The sequence below is a fragment of the Polyodon spathula genome, chromosome 14, assembly GCF_017654505.1.
Source record: "Polyodon spathula isolate WHYD16114869_AA chromosome 14, ASM1765450v1, whole genome shotgun sequence".
Classification (NCBI taxonomy): Eukaryota; Metazoa; Chordata; class Actinopteri; order Acipenseriformes; family Polyodontidae; genus Polyodon; species Polyodon spathula.
In genome coordinates this window covers 9075638-9093293 of record NC_054547.1, presented here as the reverse complement: position 1 = coordinate 9093293, position 17656 = coordinate 9075638, and the positions used below count along the sequence as shown (strand labels likewise).

Genomic DNA, 17656 nt, shown 5'->3' with positions numbered 1-17656 from the left:
TGAGGTTTATTATTATTATTATTATTATTATTATTATTATTATTATTATTATTATTATTATTATTACTACAGAAACGATTACTTAATATTATATAAAAATTGGTACGGTATCTTATTTGGACCTTATATCAAGTGCCGTTATTACATTGTGAGAAGAGTGTGTTAAAATAATAATAATAATAAACGGAACTAATTTTATCACCTCGTTTATAGGGTTTGTTTCTAGAAAGACGCTTTACACCGCGTGACTGTTTCCTGTTGATAGAGGACTTATGGAGGAGGAAGAAGGATTGTTTGGATATTAAACACATTTTAAGGGTCGTCCGTAAGTAACAAGAAGTGACTGTTTGAAATAATTGTATTTCACATTATAGACTCGAATCATTAAATACAAGCATTGATAAGTGATTATTTATTTGCTAAATATTACATTCACTGTGATCTTGGCTATTTGTTTTGAAATTGGATACAAACTAATAATGTCAAAGCAAATGTGCGTGGAAAATAAAACAGTGCCGTGTCTGTTAAAATGTTAAAGCGTTATTAGAAGAAAAATAATAGATATATTATTGCAGTAGCTGCAAGATTTTTCAAAAACACATGTGCGTTATGAACTTTAACAAATCTGACTAAGAAGTATAAACGTGGATGTGGTATAATTTGCGACTAACTGTAGGCAGTGCCACATTCACAGATGCTGAACTGTTGCTCAGGACTAAAATATGAAAGGCATATAAAGAAATAAATTCAGTCTTCAAAATGGAATACAGTTTGGTTGTTGGATTTCGTATGTAATTGATGGAAATTCAAAGAACGCTGATTTTAAAACACAGCAAAGCATTGTGGTGTTGTTGAGTTGTCAGTTGCACCATTACAGTGCTGTGCTAAATTAGAAACAGCATGTGTTGGTCAGTGAGCCACGTTTTTTTTTCTTGGCAGATGTGGTTGCAGTCAGCTAAGATTTCCACAATTGTCCTTTTTTATTTAAAAAGCTAGTTTGTACAGTACACCATTATGTTACTTCATCTTGGCCTCCAAATCAACATAAAGTATTTTTCCAGGAAGATTTATCTTGTGAAACATGGAATCTTTCACTGCCAATGGCAGTTTGCATTATTACAGTAGACAGTAGTCATCAGCACTTCGACTGGTTCATCTTATTTTATTCTAGAGCAGTTACAATGCCTTAATTACTTTATGTCCTGCCAGGGATTAATATAGATTTAACATAAGTGATGTTGGATTATTTTAACATGGAAAAGTAAGCTATAGGCTCAGTAACTATATTTAATATATTTGGAACAGCAGAAGATAAAGGCATATATCCTTCCAACCTGTAATAATTTTTGTTTTAATTTAGTGTTCAGACGTATACTGTATGGGCAAAGTTCCTATTTATAATACTAGTTCAAAATGAAAGATGGTTTAATAAATAATCGGACACAACCACTCCAACAACGTCCCAGCACAAAAGTCAAACAATAGTAGTGGTTTTAGGCATTTTTCATGGCAAATTAATTTTGTTGAGTGTTTTCAATGACTTTATTGACCTTGGTTTACTGTGCAGCTATCTATCATAATTTAGTATTCTTTTTTCACCCTCCACAACTGTGCTGTGTCTGCATACTGCAGCAAATGTTTTATCTTTCAAACATAATACTTGAATGGGAATTGGTTAACACTGGCAGCCAGTGCACATTTTCTGCGTTCTGCATTCTCCATAAGCTGCAACTCTTCAGGTTATGCCCACTTGTGATATTGGGTAACCTTTGCTTACTGTAAATTGTTAACCCAGCAGGTGAGGGACAGAAGGTTCTCTGTTCTGTGCATGGACGGAAAGCCAATGCGCAGGTAAGAATGATGTTTCGCTGGGCTTGCGTTTTATGTTTGAAAATATCCTTTTACAGAATTAGCTTTTAATAACACATAATCAATTAGGTTGTGGTATTAGCTTACCGTATTCCTTTTTTCTCTTGCTTACCTTTTTATGACATGGTCTCAGAGGTGTGTTGCTTACATGTGGAATTTTAATATGTTTCCATGTTAGAGTCATTTAGCAGACACTTTTATCCAAAGCTACTTACTGGGATTAGGGGGTGCACTATGCAGCATTAACTGCTTCTGCAGAGTCACTTACTATAGACCCGGTTTTATGTCTCACTTGAAGGACGGAAGCAACATAACTCAGAAACATTCAGAATGATGGTATACATAAAAAGTGACAAAATAAATAGACAGTTGAAGCTATATACTCATTAGTAGTTACTCATCATTGTAACGAGCTTGGAAAGCACCTTACTTGTTGTAGACAACTTTTTTCCTGTACACCACTTGATGCAAACTTAAAATGCCTCTTAACCAGTGGACTCCACAGGCTTGGTGGTTGTCAATTTTCTTTTTAAACTCAACTGAGTTGATGTAACACAATTTTTGTTCCTGGGTAGTAAGTGTTATTTCCTAATTGCTTATGCCTCAAAAAAGTATAGAAAATGGCTATTATTCCCCACAAACTTTGCTTTTGTGACCAGGACAGTGATATTTTGAAATGTACCTATTTCCAATGAGAACACGGGCAAATTTGTGTCATTTCATTCACATAAAGTCAGAAAAAAACAACATATGAATCCAAATTAACATGTATTTATACTACAGTAATACAAAAATGACTACAAAAGATTTAGAAGTGAGTAGTTTTTTGAGATTTACGATTACACTGTAAATCACTTTCACGAATCAGCCCCTAAATGTAGTCTTCCATCATGTTCTCGTTATACTGTCTTTGGTAGCGGCGTTCAAAGTCCAGTATATCCTGGTGGAAGCGCTCGCCTTGCTCCTCCGAGTACGCTGCCATGTTTTCCTTGAATTTATCAAGATGAGCATCAAGGATCTGGACTTTGAGGGACATCCTACAGCCCATTGTGCCATAGTTCTTCACCAGAGTCTCAACCAGCTCCACGTAGTTTTCGGCCTTGTGATTGCCCAGGAAGCCCTGAACCACTGCGACAAAGCTGTTCCAAGCCGCTTTCTCCTTACTAGTGAGCTTCTTAGGGAATTCATTGCACTCCAGGATCTTCTTTATCTGTGGTCAGACGAAGACACCGGCTTTGACCTTTGCCTCAGACAGCTTAGGGAAGAAGTCTTGAAGGTACTTGAAGGCTGCCGACTCCTTATCTAGAGCTCTGACAAATTGTTTCATAAGGCCCAATTTGATGTGCAGTGGTGGCATCAGCACCTTCCGGGGGTCCACCAGTGGCTCCCACTTGACGTTGTTCCTCCCCACAGAGAACTCGGTCCGCTGTGGCCAGTCCCGCCTGTGGTAGTGCGCCTTGGTGTCCCTGCTGTCCCAAAGGCAAAGATAGCAGGGAAACTTGGTAAAACCACCTTGGAGACCCATCAGGAATGCCACCATTTTGAAGTCTCCTATGACCTCCCAGCTGTACTCATCATACTTCAAGGCGTCTAGCAAGGTCTTGATGCTGTTGTAATAGTCTTTGAGGTGCACCGAGTGAGCCAGGGGAAGAGACGGGTACTTGTTACCATTATGGAGCAGCACGGCTTTGAGGCTCCTGGATGAGATGTCAATGAAGAGGTGCCACTCATTCTGGTTACAGGCGATTCCGATTGCCTCGAACAGACTGGTCACATTGTGGCAGAAGCAGAGCCCATCTTGACGGGTGAAGAAGCTGGAAAAAGGTTGGTGACGCTTCCTCTGATCTGCGACTTGCACACTTTCATCCAACAAGTTCCACTGCTTGAGCTTAGTCGTCAAAAGCTCGGCATTGAACTTGGTGAGACCAAGATCTCTAATCAAGTCGTTGAGGTCTTTTTGGTTGGGGTAGAATGGGTTTCTCTCCTGAGTTCCACCTCTGAAATTGTCATCTGGATCTACAATGTCTTCCTCGCTCTCTGACTTGCTGCTCTCTTCTAAAGACGGCTGCTCTCTCTCCGGAGGAGTGGGTACGGGGAGCTCATGGCAGTGTAGCACCGGGGCGATGGATGAAGGAAGGTCCGAATACGTGATAGCAGGTGCATTCTTGCCAGCCCGACGTTTGGAAGGGTCCGCCATGCAGAAGTAGCAGTTGCTTGAGTAGTCAATGGGTTCCCGCCAAATTCCTGGGATAGCGAACTTCATGGCTCTCTTTTCCCCTCTGTACCATCCTACAAAAATGCATTTATTTCACCCATGCCTAATGTGTAAGAGATTCTCGCAACATTTTTCATATATGCTATATTTTTTAAATTACATTGAAAAATGTAAAACATTTTAAAATTAAAAACTTTTACAATTTTAAAAATTTTAACAAATTTTATAACATAAAATTCCGAGTAACAATTGTCCATCTTACCTTCCAGAGATTTTTTTTGCAGTGCTCGCAGGTGAAATGAGGTGCCCAGGGTTTGTCTTGATCCCCGACAGGCATGCCGAAATATGCCTTGTAGGCCTCGCGCATCTTAGCAGATGCTTCCACAGAGTACTTTTTTGCTCTTGTCTTGATAAATTGGCCGCAGACATAGCAAAATGCGTCTGCCAGATGCTTGCAGCCTCTTGATGCCATCTCAGAAAAACGCAGCTATGTATCCACTTAGGCAGCTGGAACTAAACTGAACTGGTGGGCTTAAGGCCCCAGTATTTATACTACTGTTTATATTACTGGAAAGTTACTCAAAGTTTACTCAGCACTGAATCCATCTGGAATGTTCTGGAAAATAGGTAAATTTCAAAATATCACTGTCCTGGTCACAAAAGCAAAGTTTGTGGGGAATAATAGCCATTTTCTATACTTTTGAGGCATAAGCAATTAGGAAATAACACTTACTACCCAGGAACCAAAAAAAAAAAAAAAAAAATTTGTTACATGGTGTAATGGCCCTTGTTAAAGGCGGTAAAGAAGCTGGTAATTCTAGAAGTGTTAAGCTTGCCAGTATGCCTGCAATTTCAGCGACCATCAGAGCAACTTATATACACCACTGCACGTACTTTGCAGCTGTTGAATTTTCCATGCACTAGAGCTAAGCTAGACCTTTTATAAGACAAGACTGTTATAGCCATGAAATGAAGTCAGTTATTTACAACTGAGTAAAATGATTGTATTTGTTTTTTTAAAGAACTCAAAGCAATATATATAATACATAATACAAAATATATAATACATACATACACATCTATTAATCAAGAGGCATTTATTTCATTAACCATTTTCAGAATTGTATGCAATGTTATTTTAAGTGCCTCCCTTTGCTATGTGCGGGACAGAGTTAATTGAGAATCTAAAATGCTTGGTGTAAAGGAAACTGTTATTATCAAACAGGGGAAGGCTATTAAACTAGAGTATCTGTGTTCAGTAGGTGTGACCTGAATCCCCAGCTTTGGAAGCTTCGAAAGCATAAAGCAAAGCTCTCCATTGTGCTCTGATAAAATACTGTGCTATGCAGCGAGGGGAAGTTCTCTTTAAATCAGTGTGACAGTAGTGGTATACTTCACTATACAAACTGCCTTCCAACTTCCCATATTGTTACAGTTTTGATTAAAATGAATATTTTAAGAATGGGAGTAGTCTTTAAAAAAAAAAAAAAAAAAAGTACATTATCATTCCTTTAAATAATAAAATGTACCGTACTTGCATAACTTCAGTCATTATAAATCAACGTGAAAAACTAACACAAGTTATAGCTGGAGCTACTGAGACACAAGATGTAACCTGATCTTGTCTGTATAGCGGACTGTGCCCTGTTTCAGCTGAGCGTATGTCAGTCCTTTGCTAAATTAATGCAAGCTGGTTGCTTTGTGTTAATAACCCCCATGCCCCCTCTACCCAAACAAATGTCTTGAGTTGTAAAGTAGCAGCTGATTGGGTGGAACTTGGGTAGCAACAGGATACAGTAGTTGTAGCTGGATTTCATAGTCCCAGGATTGAACTGTCAGAGAGAGGAGACACCAGAGGAGAAAGGGTACTGCACTTGCTGTACTGTACTAAACTTTCATTTTTTGTGCTTAATGAACACAAGATTGAGATGACAGAGGAAGCAGAGATGGACTTAACAACTAGTGACCTGTAGGTTGTATAAAGTAAAATACAAAAATAAATAAATAAATAGGTGTATGTTAATGCTGCTAGAATGTTTGCCTCTTCCTTATCTAACCAATTGTGATTGTGTTTTAGAGCTGAAAAGTCTTTAGGAAGTGTTTAAGTCATAGTTTAAAGTCACTGTATGTTTCACAAGTATTATACTTTTGACCTAATGTTGCCATGTTATCTATCTGCTTAGATTCTAAAGGGAAGTAAGAAAAATGTAATGTAAGAAAGTCTGTACTACTTATCCAGTCTGGTAATGCTTTAAAATACTAATAGTTCTTTCTGTGTTGCAAACCCCCTACTCCCTAGGTGTATCAGTGCGTACCCAGTAGATACCACCGGAATGGACATCACCAGCCGATGCACCCTTGGAGACCCCAACAAGCTCCCGGAGGGAGTGCCACAGCCGGCGAGAATGCCCTATGTGTCAGACAAGCACCCACGGCAGACTCTGGAAGTTATCAACCTGCTGCGCAAACACCGGGAGCTATGTGACGTGGTCCTGGTGGTGGGCACCAAAAAGATCTATGCCCACCGTGTAATCCTGTCGGCCTGCAGCCCTTACTTTCGTGCCATGTTTACAGGTGAGCTAGCTGAGAGCCGGCAGACGGAGGTGGTGATCCGTGATATTGATGAGCGTGCCATGGAGCTCCTCATCGACTTCGCCTACACCTCACAGGTCACTGTCGAGGAGGGAAACGTGCAAACCCTGCTCCCTGCTGCCTGCCTTCTGCAGTTGGCTGAAATCCAGGAGGCCTGCTGCGAGTTCCTCAAACGGCAGCTAGACCCGTCCAACTGCCTGGGCATCCGAGCCTTCGCTGACACCCACTCCTGCCGTGAGCTGCTTAGGATCGCAGACAAGTTTACTCAGCACAACTTCCAGGAGGTAAGCATTTCATCGGTGGAAATATCTGTGCTGCACATATGTAAAGTTTCAAAACAATTAGCACATCTAGAAAAAAACACATTTATTTTGACCTTAAAATGCACATTCAACAGAGGCTGGATCATTTTTGTTTCCTGATTCTGGCATTCGGAGAGCATGTGTTACGTTGTTTGCACACTTTTATTCATACTTTCGGCAATGAAGTCTGAGCACTGACTAAGTAGAGTGCTTAGTTACAGGGATCTCAATCACAATGTATTGAACTTAAGAAGCAAAAGCCTTCAGTGTTCTTTCAGAATCTGCAGTACAAAAATTGTTTTTTTTTGTTTTGTTTTTTATTTGTATGCAGAGAATAAATAATACTATGGAAAATACACAATATAATTAAGTGTAGAGTGGACTGTAGTCTGTAGTCATGAGTTAAAGGCTTTGTATGGTATAACGTTCAAGGTATGATGTGTTTTGGCAGTACGGAATCACTGAAGCACTCAGCAGTCAGTGTTTTAATTCCAGTATTGTTGAACAAGCTCATTATTGTCAATACATGCTGCAGTTTCTGGGATTAACATACATAACAGCTACACGTGAACACAGTTGCTGCATGCTGCTGAATTTCGTTTAGTCATCGATTTTGACACGGCTGTCATCATAAAGCAAAAGGTGCTATACAGTTTTTACCCCTGATTTCCTCCCAATTTGGAATGTCCAATTATTATAACAGTAATATTTTATTATTATTATTATTATTATTATTATTATTATTATTATTATTATTATTTTTCGCCTTCACCGCAGCGATTCCCCACACAGCTCAGGGACCCGAGGCTCAGTGGACGTCTTCAAGAGGAACTTTTAAAAATAATAAACATGGAATAAATTAAAGGCTAGAGTACCAAAAACAATTGGTAAAAATAGGTTATTTCTTGACTGCCCCTCTGCTTTGGCAAGTTCGGTATGGCAGATAATACAAATATGTGTGCCCAGAAAATTGCACAGTGTCTATCTGTAGATGCCTCACATTTTTGTCAGCTATAAAAACTTCCCAGAATTAGATGGACGGGATTCATTTTGCAGCCAGCTGTGATTGACAGGCTTCAAGTTTTAGGTTTGTGATCTGATCTTATGTCATGGAAGCAGGCAAGCACCTTGGGGACTAATTTTAACCAGATTAACAAGTCCTGGTTAGAGAAACATTTTGGATGTTAACTAAAATCCTCCTCCTAGACACTACATTTCTTCAGTACCTTATTGATATGTTTACATTGTTTACATGATCAGATGCTACAATGAGCAAGATTCAACCCTAAAAAAATACATTAGTAATTTTGTAATCTTGCAATCTGTTACGTAACAAAAATTGAGGATTAGATTACACAGGTAGCGTCACACAATCTGACAAAACAGAGTAGAACATTTTAAAAGGCTAAGGGGCATTAATTAAAATTGCATGGAGGCCCAATGTGAGATTACTGAGATCAGCAGGCTTGGTTTTGATCTGTATATCTCTGCAGGCAAATGTATGTATGTATGTATGTATGTATGTAAAGTTACTTTCATTTTAAGTTGTTTTTTTCACCCAAAATTGTATAGGTTACTGTAGTACTGGAATATAGAAGTCTTATACTTTCTTCCATCTGCTTCGATTGCCTATGATCACTGCACTATTACACACTACACACTATTGATTCCTGTATTTCTACACTAATCTCTGTACCAGTGGGAGTTTTATTGCAGTCGTGCTGGTTTCTATATTTAGGAGCATGTTTCAAGTTTAGTCTATAAAGACCACTTGTGGGATGTTCAGTATACTGCATTCATTCGGTTGAAGTCTGTATGTAATATGCTGGTTGTCAAGCACTTGACTGATTGATTTCTACATAGGGAAGCCGATCATTAACAGGTGAGGATGTCAGCCTGCCTTTAGGAGGTTAGAATACTGTATTTGGAGTAATTCTGTTTTAATTGTATTTTTTTTTCAGGTAATGGAGAGTGAGGAGTTTATGTTGCTGCCATCCAACCAACTGATCGATATTATTTCGAGTGACGAGCTAAATGTGCGCAGTGAGGAGCAGGTGTTCAGCGCAGTGATGGCTTGGGTGAAATACAGCATTCAGGAGAGGCGCCCCCAGCTACCACAGGTGAAGGCATTACAATATCCAGCTGCTGTGTGCAGAGAAAGATCACTGTGCCTAACCAGCTACTGGTTCCCCTATAACTAGTGTATTGAACCGTCACAGTGATAGGTTGTCTGCACTTTAAACACATACAGTGTTCCTGTGTTATGTATTGTACATTTAACTTGGATCAACAAGAAAAGGTTTTCAACACAGATCCATACGTCCAGTATCCATCTACAAGTGGCCTTTACAACACCTAATTCTAAAATTGAATGCATGTTGTTGGAACAGAATAGCATTGTTGGAGGATATTGAATATTTCTATGATATGTAGAACACATGAAACAATGGTTTTGTCATTGGTGTAAAGGCTGCACTGTTTAATATCCCTTTTATTAGTAAGCAGCATAAGCAGAGCCTTAAAATGAAGCAACATGTTTTTTTGTGCGGACAGTACACAAGGAGAAGTGTTAATAGTAGACTCCAACTTAGAGGTTTTAAATAGTGCTGTTTAATTAGTTATTAAAATAATGGTGTTTCTTTAAATGTTGTTTCCTTCAGGTGCTGCAGCATGTTCGATTACCACTCCTAAGCCCGAAGTTCTTAGTTGGGACAGTGGGATCGGATCCCCTTATAAAGAGTGATGAGGAGTGCAGGTACTATTTTAATAAGTTATCTTTGTGTAAGATTACACTATCCCGTAGGTCCAAGTGAATGTCCTTCTAATTTTGGATTTAAAATTTGGCATTACAGTATGCAGTAGTTGCAAACGCATTCTCTTTTGGCTGCAAACTATTTTCAATTTACAGCAACTATTTGACTCCTTGTTGGAATTCTTATTCAGTTATGCTCCATTTTTTCTACACTGTTAATTGCATGATCCTAAATGATTGGATCTCACTTACAGCTTTTTTAGTATGAAGAAGAATCCTCTTTAAATACCTCTTGAGAAATTGTAGCTCACTGTGAGTCTCCTCTTTGCCAACTGGAGTGCCAAGAGAGTTTGCTTTGGTTTCAAACACTGCCTGCTTAGCTGCACGCACTGAATGCAGCTCAGGTTACTGTGACGTTTAACTTGACTTATTATTAGACCCAGTGGAAAAATAATAACCCCAAATAAAGCAACAATGAAGGTATGTCTTAATACCGTCTGAAATATATTTATATATGGTGTCCCTTCTTTTTTCTGTCCTGCAATTTGGTCTCCTGTTCCACAAGGTGAGAAAGTGTCTGAAGGACCTTTGACCTAATCTTTCTCCATATGGGGGCATGACCTAGACAGATAACATTTCAAAGATTGTTTCAAGGGCTTTCCATTAAAGATAATTTGGCATAAGTCATTGACACATGGAGTCGAGCAACCCACCAATGGAATACTTAAGCTGGAACAAACCTAATGCACAAGAGAAAATAAAACTACCTGTATAATAAAATTAGGACAGGAAAATAATGTTACTCTGCTCTGCATGTAACTCTGCTTGTAAACTGGGGACATGTGTTACTCTGTGGTCTGTGCTGCTTACTTTAGAAGTGATGTATAGATTACACTATGTAACACAATTTTTGTTCCTGGGTAGTAAGTGTTATTTCTTAATTGCTTATGCCTGAAAAATATAGAAAATGGCTATTAATCCTCACAAACTTTGCTTTTGTGATCAGGACAGTGATATTTTGAAATGTACCTATTTCCAATGAGAAAACTGTCGTTTTGTTCACATAAAGTCAGAAAAAAACAACATATGAATCCAAATTAACATGTATTTATACTAAAGTAATACAAAAATGACTATAAAAGAATTAGAAGTGAGTAGTTTTTCGGGATTTACGATTATACTGTAAATCACTTTCACGAATCAGCCCCCAAATGTAGTCTCCCATCATGTTCTTGTTATACTGTCCTTGGTAGCGGCGTTCAAAGTCCAGTATATCCTGGTGGAAGCGCTCGCCTTGCTCCTCCGAGTACGCTGCCATGTTTTCCTTGAATTTATCAAGATGAGCATCAAGGATCTGGACTTTGAGGGACATCCTACAGCCCATTGTGCCGTAGTTCTTCACCAGAGTCTCAACCAGCTCCACATAGTTTTCGGCCTTGTGATTGCCCAGGAAGCCCCGAACCACTGCGACAAAGCTGTTCCAAGCCGCTTTCTCCTTACTAGTGAGCTTCTTGGGGAATTCATTGCACTCCAGGATCTTCTTTATCTGTGGTCCGACGAAGACACCGGCTTTGACCTTTGCCTCAGACAGCTTAGGGAAGAAGTCTTGAAGGTACTTCAAGGCTGCCGACTCCTTATCTAGAGCTCTGACAAATTGTTTCATAAGGCCCAATTTGATGTGCAGTGGTGGCATCAGCACCTTCCGGGGGTCCACCAGTGGCTCCCACTTGACGTTGTTCCTCCCCACAGAGAACTCGGTCTGCTGTGGCCAGTCCCGCCTGTGGTAGTGCGCCTTGGTGTCCCTGCTGTCCCAAAGGCAAAAATAGCAGGAAAACTTGGTAAAACCGCCTTGGAGACCCATCAGGAATGCCACCATTGCAGCCTCTTGATGCCATCTCAGAAAAATGCAGATATGTATCCACTTAGGCAGCTGGAACTAAACTGAACTGGTGGGCTTAAGGCCCCTGTATTTATACTACTATTTATATTACTGGAAAGTTCTAGAAGTTACTCCAAGTTTACTCAGCACTGAATCTATCTGGAATGTTCTGGAAAATAGGTAAATTTCAAAATATCACTGTCCTGGTCACAAAAGTTTGTGGGGAATAATAGCCATTTTCTATACTTTTGAGGCATAAGCAATTAGGAAATAACACTTACTACCCAGGAACCAAAAAAAAAAAAAAAAATTATTACACGGTGTTATCCATAATGTTACACACCTAATACAGCTGTAGTAATTGATAATCTGAAAGTCTAAATTGTAAAAAGGTTGAATGGTTTGGTGAAGTATTTACTTGCACTTATGAAGTGTTAATGCACTGCACCTGCTTTCGTGCAATGCTCAAATATTATGCAGTGTGTTGCATAAATCAATGGCTCATGATTTTTTACGTGCCGTTTTATTTTTAAAAAATTGATGCAGGAGAACTAGCATAAAATCAATGACGATGAATAGTTGCATAGATCTACATTTACATTTTGATGATTTTAAGTGTAACACCAACCCGATCACTGCTTGTCTAATGCAGGCCTTTAAACATACTGATCGTGTTAGTAATGTTCCAAGATTAGTCTCCCAACATCCATTAGCTTGCATGCCGTATCTAAGCTGAGGTTACAAACTGAATTGCTATTCAGTATTGCAAGCCAACAAATGAACTAATGCTGTATGTGAAACATTCTCTGATGACTTAGATTAAATGCTTGAGGGTTAAATGCATTGCTGGGAAATGTTAAGTGGAAATTCCTTTTAAATATATTTAGTACTGAAGACAAAAGAACCACTGTCTACTACAGGAATCGATATAGTCTTACAGTGAATAAACCAGGGAACAATTATTGATTAACAAGTTTAAATTGTTGTAAAACAGAGACCTGGTTGATGAAGCCAAGAACTACCTGCTCCTACCTCAAGAACGCCCCTTAATGCAGGGACCAAGAACGCGCCCACGAAAGCCCATCCGCTGTGGAGAGGTTCTTTTTGCAGGTGGGTGTTGTTGAGAATGTTTATACACTGGGCTATGACAAAAGTCAGGAATAGATGCATGCAACCACCACTTCATGACTGGTGACAAGAGAAAAACAGATTAACATGTTTCCTGCACTATGACATGAGGGACTTATTTATGACAGTGTCTTAAGTAAATGTTGGATGCCTTTTTCAAGATGTGTGTAACACTTCTGTCTTAAGAGGCTGAGAAAGAAGAGACAAGAAGAGGAGAGGAGTTATCTGCATTACCCTCCAAGCCTCTTTGGCATTCAGACAGAAATTCTAGATTGAAAGCATATGCAGGATGACAAGTCTTTACCCAGTGTTAAAACCAATGACCTAATTTCCAGGGCGTTGAAACTGTAAAATTGGAAAACAGACAGGGCAGCTGTTTCTGACCATGGAAATCAAAATAGATAAAACAGGATAACTTGGAAAAAGTACATATATTGCCCAAACACAATAGACTTATATGTCTGAATGTATTAGTTACAGGTGGACAATTAACATTTTATCCATGACTACAATATTTTTTAGCTTTTCTATATACATCTGAATATGGTCTTTGCATATAGCTTTGCACATACCGTAATTGGTACCTAATGTCTTCCAGTTGGAGGCTGGTGCAGTGGGGATGCAATTTCCAGTGTGGAGCGGTATGACCCCCAAACAAACGAATGGCGCATGGTGGCTTCGATGAGCAAGAGACGCTGTGGGGTTGGTGTGAGCGTCCTGGATGATCTCTTGTATGCAGTAGGAGGACATGACGGCTCTTCGTATCTTAACAGTGTAGAAAGGCAAGTTTAAGTGTTATCGGTGAAGTTATTCTTGGTACTTGAATTGGTCTGAACAGAGCTGCCATAATTAAGAGTCTCTTGGGTCTGCTACACCAATTCTGCTAGATAATTATAAAATGAACATACATGTAAATACAGGTGAGTTTTTATACAAAAGATAGAAGAACCTTTTTATTTTTTACATTTCCATATAAACAGTATTGCATAGCCACTGCTGAACTTTGATTCTGATGCTCAGACTTTAATTAGAAATAACTGTTATTTTCCCCTCTCAGGTACGATCCCAAGACAAACCAATGGAGCAGTGATGTGGCCCCCACAAGCACCTGCAGGACCAGCGTTGGAGTGGCTGTCCTCGGAGGATATCTGTATGCAGTGGGGGGGCAGGACGGGGTCTCCTGTCTCAACATTGTTGAAAGGTAAAGGAATACAAGTACTAATAGGCATAGTCAAGTGTTAGCATAGAAAAAATACGCTTCCATTGCATTTAATATAGAATTGGATGTTTATTACATATTGCTACTCATAAAGAAATGTCCACAAACATGAAAGTTTTACTTTTTCTCCCTGTAGGTATGACCCTAAGGAGAACAAGTGGACACGGGTTGCCTCAATGAGTACCAGACGTCTGGGAGTGGCAGTTGCAGTGTTAGGAGGGTTCCTGTATGCAGTAGGGGGGTCAGACGGGACATCCCCTCTCAATACAGGTGTGTAGCACATTTATGAAAAATAATTTCTTGGGCCCAAAGGCACAATAGGTCATTACAATCAGATAACTACTCTCCTAGTAGTGTCGCCAGGCTTGAGCTATTTGGAGACATTTATAAGCTTTTCTTTTTCTTAGTTGAGCGCTACAACCCTCAAGAGAACCGTTGGCACACTGTGGCGCCAATGGGAACCCGTCGTAAGCATCTGGGCTGTGCAGTGTACCAGGACATGATCTACTCTGTTGGAGGACGAGATGACACCACGGAGCTCAGCAGCGCAGAGAGATACAACCCCAGAACCAACCAGTGGTCTCCTGTGGTGGCCATGACATCAAGGAGGAGTGGGGTAAGTCTGATTGGATGAAAATGCTGCTTGATTTTGGGTTCGAAACAGACGCAGTTTCTTAAGATCAGGTCACATGTAAATTCAGTTTATGCACATGCCATACAGGCTCAGAGTTCATGTTTAGTAATGGACATTTAAAATTCTAAGTTAATGATTCTGTTATGTATACATAAATATTGAAAGTTCAACACATCTCAAATTAAACTATAGTTTACTTGAAATTTATTACATTACATTTTTTATACTGTGTTTATTTTGTACGCATCAGCATAGCTGGAAATACAAAAGATCATTTCTGTCCATTCCTGTTTTGTTGCAGGTTGGTTTAGCTGTAGTAAATGGACAGTTAATGGCAGTTGGAGGCTTTGATGGTACAACATACCTGAAAACCATTGAGGTGTATGATCCTGATGCTAATACATGGAGGTAAGCAGTTGCTGCCACCTACTGGTTCACATGTTAAAAGAAAGATTGACACAATTTTTTTAAAATAATAAGGTTTCTATTTCTGACCTCTCCCCCAGAACAGGGCAAGATACAAAGATCAATTTTAAACAGATTCATATAAAGTAATTGTGTTATTGTTATTATTTGTAATCACTTTTCTCTTATTCCTCTAGGCTTTATGGTGGAATGAACTATCGCAGGCTTGGTGGAGGAGTAGGGGTAATTAAAATGACTCACTGTGAATCTCATATATGGTAACCCTTGTGCCTCCATGTCTTGAGCTGCTTATCAGACTTGTTAATCACCTGTATAATAGATTATAATAATATATATATATATATATATATATATATATATATATATATATATATATATATATATACACACACACAAAAATGTAAAAACATGCAACTGACACCTGGATTTATAGCTGGATGATCCCTGCAGTGCAAGATGTCCAAGTGATCCATCCTTGGAGTTCCTATGCAGCTTTTATTGACAGGAGTGCACCATTGACTGTGTTTTAGTGCCTATAGTGATGTCAGATTGCAGAAATTATGTTTTCATTTTGGATGCATTACCTGGCAAAGGACTGAAGACTTTACGAACAGCAGTTCCCAGATAGGGACAGTATTTATTTTTATGCATTTAGACTTTAGATGCATTCTAAACCTATCCAGTGCTATACGGTTGAATGCCAACGTTAAGAAAATCAGGATATTTTCTGAAGACAAAGTCATCACTCCTTACATACAGTGGATTCACCTTTCATGAGGCTGCCAAGGACTTGTCCTCTTTGCCAAGTGAAAAAGCAATATCGGTTAACTGAAGTCATTCAGCAAGAGCATTTTATGCAATGATTAAATTGTTTGAAGTGTCAGTGAATATGGGTTGTTCCCTTAATTCTTGAAGGAATATCATCTCAAATGGGGCCTGGCCTTTTAGAATGCCTACTAGTTACATTAACCAGCTTAAACCTGCCATGCTTCATATAAAATATATGTGTGTGGGGGTGGGGTGAGGGGAATTGTCTAATGGTTATTCTTTAATTTGATCATGTCTTTTCTATTGTATTTTTTTTTTTTTTTTTTTTTGGATTATCAACATACAAGACACTGCTTACTAAAATATGTAGAAAATTATTCATACTCAAATAGACAGGGTACTGTTTAGGCAGTATCCTTGATCTCTTAAATGGAATTTTTTTTCCCAGCTTTCAATTTCTAATGTACACTGCTTTTGAAGTCTTCTAATTGCAACTTAACTGTCTATCCTGTATTGGATATGTTCCCAAATTGAAAGATAGTTGGTGTCCAAGGATCAGCACATTATATGTTTTTTTGGCTAGAGGACTGTAAAGTATAAAAGCTTTGAGAAGTGAAACTAGTACCACATACATGCCAAAATCAGTATTAAAACCAGTACTATTTGTTACTCATTGTTAAAGATGATGCATTTAAAATTTCCAGGTAGGAAAGACTGTATAACAGTACACAAAATCCATTAAGATGCCCCTATTTATGTTTGCATATTACTCATTGGAAGATTCCTATTATAGATGTATGAAGTGCTCTGTGAGCTGGGAGGATATAGCATAGTTGCATACTGATAAAATGTTTAAATGACAGTCAATATTTTTGCTGATACTACACCATGCATGACACTGTCATATAATGTTTTACTGAGACATTCACAATGTAGTGAATGTTACTAGACTGCTAATGAGGATGCAGGATTTTACCTGGACTAGAAGGACATAGTACATTTTAGATTTATACTGGACATGTATATTTTGGATTTAAATTAAGACAGGACTCTCTTACAAAAAAGTAGTCATTTCATTATCAGCTATTCTTTATAATTGTAAACTGTTGGTATCAGCAATGTTTGATTTGTTTCTCAGTGGTGAAAACAGCATAATTGAATATCAGTATCCAGAGAACAGTTATGCACTTTGAACCACTTGCTCACTTTTAGGGATTTAAGGGTTTGTTAGATTTAAGTCAAGTAGTCTTTAGTTTCATTTGATTCAACATTGATGGCTTTTGATATAACTACATAGAAACTATACAGCAGACTGGAAGGTATGGTCAGAGATACAAAGTAAAACTTGTTCCTACTATTTAGGACTAGGTACTCTAATTTGTTTGCTATTTTCTTTTTGCTGCTTTTGTCCAGATGAAGGAGAACAAATAAGTTGGGCCAGGGTCACATAATGGATCTGTGGTTATACAGGGTTCAAACCTATGATCTGAAGGGTTGTTTTTTTGATGAACCCAAGTAGCTCTTAAATGTTGTGAATCTCATCCATAAATGCAATTGTTTTACATGGTTATTGTATTAAGCATAAAACTAACAAATCTGATTTGGGTGACATTTATAGAATGAAATATACTGTACTCCAACTTTCTATACAGTATTGTTCAATATAAAGCCAGAAATGTGACTGAATATCTGACATTGTGCTAATACAGAGCAAATCCAAACCATTACATGGTTGTTAAAAAAAAAAAAAAAAATTGTTATCCATGTGTTTTTTTTAAGGTTATTTTTCTTGTATGTAAACCTGAAAAATCTTTGTGCATAACATAATCTATTCTGTAAATAAAATGATTTTACATTACTGGCTTTTAAAAT

At 38.5% G+C, this 17656-nt stretch overlaps 1 protein-coding gene across 4 annotated transcripts; it reads left to right on the top strand.

The window, feature by feature from the left end:
- Window positions 1-223: 223 nt before the first annotated feature.
- On the top strand, window positions 224-17642 carry klhl20 (kelch-like family member 20). 4 transcript variants are annotated; one of them, XM_041270133.1, is made up of 12 exons: window positions 231-325; window positions 1796-1851; window positions 6384-6960; window positions 8940-9098; window positions 9639-9733; window positions 12604-12719; window positions 13336-13519; window positions 13795-13938; window positions 14093-14226; window positions 14364-14572; window positions 14892-14998; window positions 15193-17642. In XM_041270133.1, the coding sequence occupies exons 2-12, from the start codon at window positions 1829-1831 to the stop codon at window positions 15275-15277; spliced, it is 1833 nt and encodes a 610-aa protein (XP_041126067.1). In that variant the 5' UTR covers window positions 231-325; window positions 1796-1828; the 3' UTR covers window positions 15278-17642. The 4 variants fall into 4 exon arrangements, with proteins under 4 accessions (XP_041126068.1, XP_041126067.1, XP_041126065.1 ...); XM_041270131.1 differs by having other exon boundaries at window positions 234-325; window positions 1799-1851; XM_041270134.1 differs by lacking the exon at window positions 1796-1851 and having other exon boundaries at window positions 224-325.
- Window positions 17643-17656: the final 14 nt, after the last annotated feature.